Below are 9,916 nucleotides of genomic sequence, written 5' to 3' on the forward strand. Positions count from 1 at the left end.
GCACCTACTGAGTGCCTATTGAATACTTTGTAAAAAAGAGAACCAGGAGAATGCAAAATGTCCTGTCGACACAAAGGAGTGTAGAGTTTAATGAATCCATCAATTAGATTGATATCATTGATTTGATTCATGAATATGTCATAGATTGTTTATTCTGATTCCACTATCAGTATCTATCTTCTGTCAGCGCTTCTGGTAGGCAGAGACTTTGTCTCATCCTTCCGTTGTACTTTCCTGACCACAGTGTTTTACACTCAAAGGGAACTCAATAAATCCCTTTCTTACTACTATTACTATACTACTACTGTTATTACTACTGCTACTGCTATTACTGCTACTACTACTAGTATTACTACTAATACCGAAGAGAAACAGCATGGCCTAGTATACAGAGCACAGGCCTGGGAGTCAGAAAGAACCCGGGTTTGAATCCTACACATTAGTCTGCTGTGTGACCTTGAGCAAGTCACTTCACTTCTCCATGCCTCCGTTACCTTATTTCTAAAATGGGGATTGAGACTGTGAGCCTGATGTGGGATGGGGACTATGTCCAATCTGAGCAGAGTGATTTCCCCCTTCATAGTTGTTCAGTGAATACAATTGACTTGCTGATTCACTGATTGAGAGGAGAAGGGAATTAACAGTGCCTGGAAAGTGCTTTGCAATTAGTGTTAAGTCGATGGGTAGGGACACCTCTCTGCATATTAGAAGTTCATGGCATTAGAATGAACCGTTTATGAGAACCCAGGACCCTGGCAAGGGTGACCTTCATGTCCCAGTTTCACAGGCCGTAGATGAGGGGTTTCAGGTTCGGGGGCACCACCGTGTAGAACACGGACACCAGCAGGCCCAGCGTTGATGGGGAGGCAGAGGGAGGTGTTAAGTAGGCAAAGGCGCCTGTAGTGATAAAAAGAGTGAAAACGACAAGGCGGGACAGGCAGGTGGAGAAAGCTTTGGACCGCGCATCTGACGATGGCATCCTTAGCACAGCCAAGAAGATGTGAATGTAAGAAAGGACTACGAATCCAAAGGAGAAGAAACCGGAGGTGGCCCCCATGGCAATGCTTATGTCTTCGGCCACGTGTTTCTCAGAACAAGAGATCTTCAATAAGGAGTGGATGTCACAGAATAACTGTTGGACCTCATGGGAATCACAGAAAGGCAGGGAGGATACCCCAGTGGAGAACAAAACCCCAAGCAGCCCCCCACTGAACCATGAGGTGACCACCATCTTTACACAGGCCCCTCGACCCATGAAGACCTCGTAGCGCAGGGGGCTGCAGATGGCCATGTAGCGGTCATAGGGCATCACCGTGAAGACAAACATCTCTGAGGCAGCAAACAGAATCACTAGCAAGACCTGGAAGACACAGCCCAGGAAGGAGATGGATCTGTTTTGGGACATAGAGTGAGGATGGACTTGGGGACGGTGATGGGGATGAGGCAGAGGTCGAGGATGGACAGGTTCCTGAGGAAGAAGTACATGGGGGTGTGGAGGTGCCGGTCGAGAGTGGTGATGGTGACAACGAGGAGATTCCCTGTCAGGGCCGCCAGGTAGACCAGAAGGAACAGTGCAGTGTGGACCAGCTGCAGCTCCCGGACCTCTGAGAAACCCAGGAGCAGGAATCCGGTCACCGAGGTGTGATTGTTCATCTTCTGGAGCCTTCCAATGTTACCTGCTGAGGGAGGAAGAAGAAAGATAGCCAGGATCTCTTAATTAGTATATTGGTTTTTAGAATACCCTATTCAAAAGTTTGGGGCCACTTGCCATTTGCGTAGTAACTCTCATGAGAGAAGTGGCTGAAAGATTGAAAAACTGATGATGAAGGATGATGGAGGAAAATGAAGGTTGGACGATGGTGGAAGATGGAGGATAGGGAGTGATGGATGGCAGAGGACAATGGATATTGGAGGATGAAGGAGAATGATGGAGGATGCAAGACAATAATGGGGAATAAAGGAGGATGACAAGATAGATGGATATTGGAGGATGAAGGAGAATTATGAAGGTTGATGGAGGACGATGAAGAATAATGGAGGATGACAGGATGATGGAGAATAATGGAGGATGACAGTGGACGATAGAGAACAATGGGGGATGACAGAGGACGATGGTGAATAATGAGGAATGACAGAAGACAGTGGAGAATAATGGAGGATGACAGAGGATAACAGACGATGATGGATGAGGGAGGAGGATGGAGGATGATGGAAAATAATGGAGGATGAAGGAGAACAGTGGAGAATGATGGCAGTTCTAACTTGGACTGTGAGTTTCATGTGGGACAGGGATTGTGTCCAACCTCATTAGCAATGGGGACTCATGAACTGATATTGGGCAACGGTTCCTCTCCTAAGTGGTTAATGGAGAAAGCCTCCAGGCAGAATATTTGTTTTTCCTGCTACTCTCCCCTCACTCCAACCTGTACAAGCTAAACTTAGACAGCTCTGCAAATTAAAACTCTATGCAAAACTGATTTGGGAGACCTGTTTGGTTTCTTCCCAGCTACACTCAGTTGCACTGAAGCAACGTTTTTTTCTCTTAAACCATCCTGCAGAGCAGGGCAAACCCTTAAAGGAATCCTAGTTCCCTAGGTCCCTTTAAATGACTGCCAGGCAATTCTGACTAACTGAGTCTAGAACACCAGGGCCCCAGCTCTAGAATGCTCCTTACTTGGATCTAGTATCTATCCTTCTCAGGATTGAACAGTAGTGAGAAAAAGACAAAACAAGTACAGTTTGGTTTTTTATCCCAAGTTCATTAAGCTGTTATGTCATAGTAGATTTTATGAAAGCCTTTGACATCATCAGTAGATCTGGGCACTGAAAATTACTTAATACATCTTCATAAGGTCATTCAGCTTCTGAAATTAAGGCAGAGACAAGGATGCTGTGCACAGGCCTGGAGGTCAGAAGGCCATGGGTTCTAATCCCGCCTCCACCGCCTGCCTGCTGTGTGACCTTGAGCAAGTCACTTCACTCTTCTGTGCCTCAGTTATCTCATCTGTAAAATGGAGATAAAATGGGGGTAAAATGTGAGCCCCACGTGGGACAGGGACTATGTCCAACCTGAATTACTTGTACACACCCCAGCACTTAGCACAGTGCCTGGCACATACAAATACCACAATAATTATTATTATTATTATTCATTTCCCCACCACCAGTAGACTGAGGCAGGGTTGCAAATGGGCCTGGTCCTGTTGAATTGATGCCACTCAATCTTGCTGGAAAATTCATTCAATTCAATCGTTACTTATTGAGCCCTTACTGTGTGCAGAGCACTGTACTAAGTGCTTGAAAATGTGACAAGAAACACGGATGCAGGTGGTAGAACACCCTTTCATTTCTCTGGGTAGGTCTTGGGACTCAATTGACGTGGATCATCAACTAAAATCCTAGAGATGGTTCTTCACTAATTGCTGTTTGGAGATGGCTGTGCCCTAGAATCACACACCAAAGACAACCTACAGATGATTGCAAACATTTTTGCTGAGTCAGCCTACACCTACACCCAATCAAAGACTTTTTATGGTCACAGGGCTAGATGCCATCACAGAATTCTGCTACTTAGGTAGCACGCTGACCCACAATGTAATGATAGATGAGGAATTAGAAATTTTAATCAAAGAGGCCAGCCCATCCTTTGGGAGACTGTATTAAATGGAGTGTGGTGGCTACGTGGTACTAGACTCCAGATGAGACTAGACTGTAAGCTCGTTGTGGGCAGGCAATGTCACTGTTTATTATTGTATTGTACTTTGCCAAGCGCTTAGTTCAGTTCTCTGCGCATAGTAAGCGCTCAATAAATACGATTGAATGAATGAATGTATCTACCTCAGCAGTTAGTTCAGTGCTTGGCACATTGTGAGCTGTTAACAAGTACCATTAAAAAATAAAGGGAGAGTATGACAGATGATGAACGATAAAGGATGTTGAAGCATCCTTTGTCTCTCCCATCTTTCCCAGCAGTATCTCAGGGAGATCTCCTGCCCCCTCTCAAAATCCCCCCCCTCCAATTGCGCCTCCAACTTCATACTTTCACACCTTATAAAATCACTTGCCCCCTCCCTTTTCCCTCCCTCACCTTGATCTTTAACAATTCACTTTCTAGTGGTTCCTTCCCCACTGCTTTCAAACATACTAATTTATCCTCTATCCTTTATCTACATCAACTCCTTTGGAGAGCTCATTGACTACCATGACTTCAACTATCATCTCTATACTGATGATTCCAAATCTACATAACCAGCCCTGGCCTCTCTTCTTCTCTGCAGTGTTGTATTTTCTCCTATCTTCAGGACATCTCTACTTAGATGTCCCACTGAAGCCTCCAATTTAACATATCCAAAACAGAAATCCCCATTTTTCCATCCAAACACTGTTTTCTCCTATCTTTCCCATCACTGTAGGCAGCACTACTATTCTCCCAGTCTCCCAAGCCCATAATCTTTGTATTATCCTTGACTCATCTCTCTCATTAAACCCTCAGATTCAGTGTCACCAAATCCTGTTGGTTCTAACTTCTAGCTAACTTCTTCCTATCCATCCCAACTGCTACTACACTAATCCAAGAATTTACCTTCTCTTGCCTTGATTGCTGTATCAGCCTCCTTGCTGATCTTCCTACATCCTGTTTCTCTGCACTCCACTTCACACTTCACTCAGCTGCCCAGATCATGTTTATGAGGAAACTGAAGCACAGAAAAGTGAACTGACTTGCTAAAGTCACACAGAGGGTAAGTGGTGGAGCAGGGATTAAAATCCAGGGCCTCTGACTCCTAGAACTGTGCTCTTTTTTTCCCCTAGGTCACACTACTTCCCTGGTGTCAAGGTGCCATAATCTAACTGGTAGTTACTTTGACAAAAGTTGTGTTCTTCTCTGTTCACATTAGCTAACTCTTACTTAAGATTCCAGCTGAACCTCATGGAAGCAATCAATGATATTTATTGAGTGCTTACTTTGTACAGAGCACTGTACTAAGCTCTTGGGAGAGTACAATATAACAGAGAAACTCTGCACACAGTAAGTGCTCAATAACTATGATTGTTTAAGTTGAAAGGCAGTGTGGGCTAGTGGACAGAGCATGGGGCTGGGAATCAGAAGGACCTGGGCTTTAGTCCTGGCTCCACCACTTGTCTGCTGTGTGACCTTGGGGATTAGAGAAGCAGCGTGGCTCAGTGGAAAGAGCCCAGGCTTTGGAGTCTGAGGTCATGGGTTCGAACCCCGGCTCTGCCACTTGTCAGCTGTGTGACTTTGGGCAAGTCACTTAACTTCTCGGTGCCCCAGTTCCCTCATCTGTAAAATGGGGATTAAGACTGTGAGCCCCATGTGGGACAACCTGATTCCCCTGTGTCTACCCCAGCGCTTAGAACAGTGCTCGGCACATAGTAAGCGCTTAACAAATACCAACATCATTATTAATGGCAATTAAGAACGAGCCCCAAGTTGGAACAGGGACTGTGTCCAAGCTGATTAACTTGTATCTACCCCTGTGTTTAGTGAAGTGCCTGGCACATAGTAAGCACTTAACAAATGCCATTAAAGAAAAAAAAACAAAGCAGAGTTGATAGACACGTTTCCTACCCACAAGGCCCTAGGGAATACTTTGGTCAGAAACTTTACCCCAGAAGTCAGACCACATTCTCAGTCCAGTTGTTCAATCAGGGAATCAATCAATTGTATTTATTGAGCACTTACTGTGTGCAGAGCACTGTACTAAGCACATGGAGAGTACAATGCAACAGAGTTGGTAGATATGTCCCCTAACATACAATGATCTTACAGTCTAAAGGACAATTGATTCAAGTTTCCCTTCACCATTCATTGGAATGTACATTTCAGTGTTCAATATTTCTCCTACTCTCATTGGTCCATCTGGACAGTGGATCTTATCTGCATTAAAAAGAAACACCTCATCATCAGTTTTAAAGCACTCAATCATCTTGACCCCTCTTCCTCTCCTGGCTGCTCTCGTTTGACAACCCAGCCCATACACTTCACTCCTCTAGTGCCAACTCTCTATGCTTCAAACTCATTTACCTCACTGCCGACCCCTCGCCCATATCCTGCCTCTGACCTAGAACTCCCTCCCTCTTCATATTTGACAGACAATTACTCTGTCTCATATTCAAAGCCTTTAGAAGGTGCATTTCTTAACATACCTTTGTCACTTTACTGCTGTGTGACTTTGGGCAAGTCACTTAATTTCTTTGTGCCTCAATTTCCTCAACAGTAAAATGGGAATTGAGTACTTCGACTGTGAGGCAAATGTGGGAAAGGGACTGGGTCTGACTTGATTACCGTGAATCTCCCCCAGCCACTTAGAACAGTGCTTGACACATAGTAAGTGCTTAACAAATATTAAAAAATGAAAAAAAAAGGAGGAAGAAGAAGAAGAAGAAGACAACTACTGGGAAGGAGTGTGGCTTAGTGGAAAGAGCAAAAGGCTGAGAGTCAGAGGACCTGGGTTCTAATCCCAACTCTGCCACTTGTCTGCTGTGTAATCTTGAGCAAGTTACTTAACTTCTCTCTGCCTCAATTACCTCATCTGGAAAATGGATATTCAATACCTGTTCTCCCTTTGACTTAGACTCTGAGACCTACGTGGAACAGGGGCTGTATCCAAACTGATTATCTTGCATCTACCCCAGCGCTTAGGACAGTGTTTTGCACATAGGAAGCATTCAATAAAAACCATAATTATTAATGAGGAGGATGAAGATGAGTATGGATTTATTTTCCTTGTCTTCTACAAGAAAATGGGAGACTCGTATTTTCCTTTCCCCCAGTTGCAGTCCTCCTGTGAAACTCCCTCCCTGGTCCGTCCCTCCCTGGCCCTCTTTCCTCCTGTACCTCTCATTCGGACTCACAACATCAGGCCTTGGCTTCTGTGTTCACATCTCTGGCTTCTCCTTTCGAGCTTGGAAACCCTTGGTGAGGAGGAAGAGGATTTCCAGACCTCTTGGTTCCCACTCACCTTGGCTCACCAAAGGCAAAAGGATCAATGGCTGCCTCTAACTTCCCCTTATTAGGAGTGCCCAGGATTCCATGGGGGAAGGGGCTCCTTGGGGGATGGAGCTGGGATTAGAACCCAGGTCCTGCTGACTCCCAAGCCCAGGCTGTATCCACTAAGCCAAATCAAGCCCTAGCTTTGCCTGCTGGCACTGGACCACCACTGGGGGAGGTTTATGACCAAAGGTATGAGGTATGAGTTGGGTGGGATCTAGTAGGAATCCCCCAAAAGAGATGGCTAATGTGGACAGCAAAGATGCTCCTGGAAGACTGGAGTTCTGGCTCTAGCTTCACCACTCTCTGCTGTGAACTTGGGCATGTCATTTAACTTACCTGTGCCTCATGTTGCTCCTCTGGAAAATGGGGAGTAAACATGTCTCCACCTGATTTTTATTTTTATGTCCATCACCCCCTCTAGACTGTAAACTCATGCTGGCAGGGAGCATGTCTACCAACTTGATTATATTGTTATATTGTATGCTTCCAGGCCTTTAGTAAGCATTCAATAAATATGATTGATTAGGTTAAAAAGCAATGTGGCCTACCGGAAAAGGCATGGGATTGGGCGTCAAAGAAAGTCATGGGTTCCAATCCCAGCTCTGCCACTTGTCTGCTGTGTAACCTTGGAGAAGTCACTTCACTTCTCTGTGCCTCAGTTACCTCATCTGTAAAATGGGGATTGAAACTGTGAGCCCCAAATGGGACAGGGAGTGTAACCAACCTGATTTGCTTGTATCCACTCCAGTGGTTAATACAGTGCCTGTCACATAGTAAGCACTTAATAAATACATGATTATCATTATTATTATTATTATTGACCTGAGTTCTAATCCTGGCTCCTCCATTTGACTGTTGCTTGACTTTGTTCGTGCCTCAGTTGCCCATCTACAAAATGAGGATTAAATGTAAATGTGAGCCCTGGGTGCGACAGGGATTGTCTCCAACCGGAGTAACTTGTATCTACCCCAACAGTTAGTATAGTACCTGGCACAAAGTAAGTACTTAACAAATGCGAATTGTACTTTCTATATGCTTAGTACACAGTACTCCGCACACAGTAAGTGCTCATTAAATACGATTGAATGAATAAATGAATGAATGAATGAAATACCATTTGGAAAAAAAAGTTGAGGATTGTCTACTGGAGAGCTCTCTCAAATTAATTAATTAATTAATTAGTTAATTAATTAATTCAATCTTATTTTATTGAATGCTTACCATGTACAGAGCACTTGGGAGAGTACAGTACAAGAATGAACTGATACATACTATGCCCACAACAACCTTACAGTCTAATCGGGGGAGACAGGCATTAATATAAGCAAATAAATTACATATATGTACATAGGTACTCTAAGGACTGGGTGGGCAGATGAACAAAGTCAGAGTGATGTAGAAGAGAGTAGGAGAAGCAGAAAGCAGGGCTTAGTCTGGGTAAGGCCTTTTGGAGGAGAGGTGCCTTCAATAAGGCTTTGAATGGGGGGAGAGTAACTGGCTGTTGGATTTGAGGGCATCCCAGGCCAGAGGTAGGATGTGTATGAGGGGCTGGCAGAAAGTTACTTGAGATCAAGGTACAGTGAGAAAGTTGGCTTTAGAGGAGCAAAATGTGTGGGCTGGGTTGTAGTAGGAGAGTAGCAAAGTGAGGTAGGAGAAGGCAAGGTGACCGAGTGTTTTAATGACAATGGTGTGGAGTTTTTGTGTGATGCAGAGGTGGATGGGCAACCACTGGAGTTTTTTGAGGAGTGGGGAAACATGTTCTGAACGTTTCTGTAGAAAAATGATCCAGGCAGCAGAGTGATGTACGGACTGGAGCGGGGACAGACAGGAGGCTGGGAGGTCAGCAAGGAGGCTGATGCAGTAATCCGGGTGGGATTGGATGAGTGATTGCATTAACGTGGTAGTAGTTTAGATGGAGTGGAAAGGGTGAATTTTAGCAATGTTATGAAGGTGGGACCGACAGGATTTAGTGATGGATTGAATATGTGGGTTGAATAAAAAAACGGAGTCAAGGAGAATGCCAGTGTTATGGGCTTGTGAGACAGGAAGGATGGTGGTGCCATCTACAGTGATGGAAAAATCATTGGGAGGAAGGGGTTTGGGTGGGATGATAGGGAGTTCTGCCTTGGACTGTTAAGTTTGAGGTAATGGGAAGACATCCTAGTAGAGATGTCTTGAAGGCTGGAGTAAATGTGATACTGAGAGAGGGAGTCAGATAGGGGCTGGAGATGTAGATTTGGGTATCATCCATATAGAGGTGGTATTTGAAGCTATAGGAGCAAATGAGTTCTCCAAGGGAGTGGGTGTAGGTGGAGAATAGAAGGGGACCCAGACCTAAAACCTGAGGGACCCCCACAGGTAGGAGGTGGGAGGCTGAGGAGGAGCCCATACAGGAGACTGAGAATGAGTGGCCAGAAAGACAAGAGGAGAACCAGGAGAGGACAGTGTCAGTGAAGCCAAGGTTGGATAATGTTTCCAGGGGTAGGGCATGGTCGACAGTGTTGAAGGCAGCCGAGAGGTCGAGGAGGATTAGGATGGATTAGAGGCTGCTGGATATGGCAAGAAGGACATCATTGGTGACCTTTGAGAGGACAGTTTCTGTGAAGAGAAGGGGATGGAAGGTTTCCGTGGAGTGGAGGGGGCCGAGGAGAGAATTGGAGGAGAGGAATTTGAGAGAGTGGGGAATTTGGGTTGGGAATCTATTCAGCCAGTAAAAACTGGGGTAAAGAGACTGGAAGAGAACAGAATGGCCTGCCCTGTGGACTGTAAGGTCCTTGTGGGAAGGAATGGTGTCTTCCAATCAATCAATTGTATTTTTTGAGTGTTTACTGTGTGCAGAGCACCGTACTAAGTGCTTGGGAGAGGACAATATCATAGCGTTGGTAGACATGTTCCCTGCCTACA

At 45.1% G+C, this 9,916-nt stretch overlaps 1 protein-coding gene across 1 annotated transcript; it reads right to left on the reverse strand.

Moving 5' to 3' along the window:
* Nucleotides 1-781: 781 nt before the first annotated feature.
* LOC114808947 (olfactory receptor 14A2-like) lies at nucleotides 782-1,653 on the reverse strand. The gene is made up of 3 exons (XM_029057246.1): nucleotides 1,429-1,653; nucleotides 1,238-1,360; nucleotides 782-1,132 (listed from the first exon to the last, which is right to left on the reverse strand). The coding sequence occupies exons 1-3, from the start codon at nucleotides 1,651-1,653 to the stop codon at nucleotides 782-784; spliced, it is 699 nt and encodes a 232-aa protein (XP_028913079.1).
* Between the last annotated feature and the right edge of the window lie 8,263 nt (nucleotides 1,654-9,916).

The sequence above is a fragment of the Ornithorhynchus anatinus genome, unplaced genomic scaffold, assembly GCF_004115215.2.
Source record: "Ornithorhynchus anatinus isolate Pmale09 unplaced genomic scaffold, mOrnAna1.pri.v4 scaffold_77_arrow_ctg1, whole genome shotgun sequence".
Taxonomy (NCBI): Eukaryota; Metazoa; Chordata; class Mammalia; order Monotremata; family Ornithorhynchidae; genus Ornithorhynchus; species Ornithorhynchus anatinus.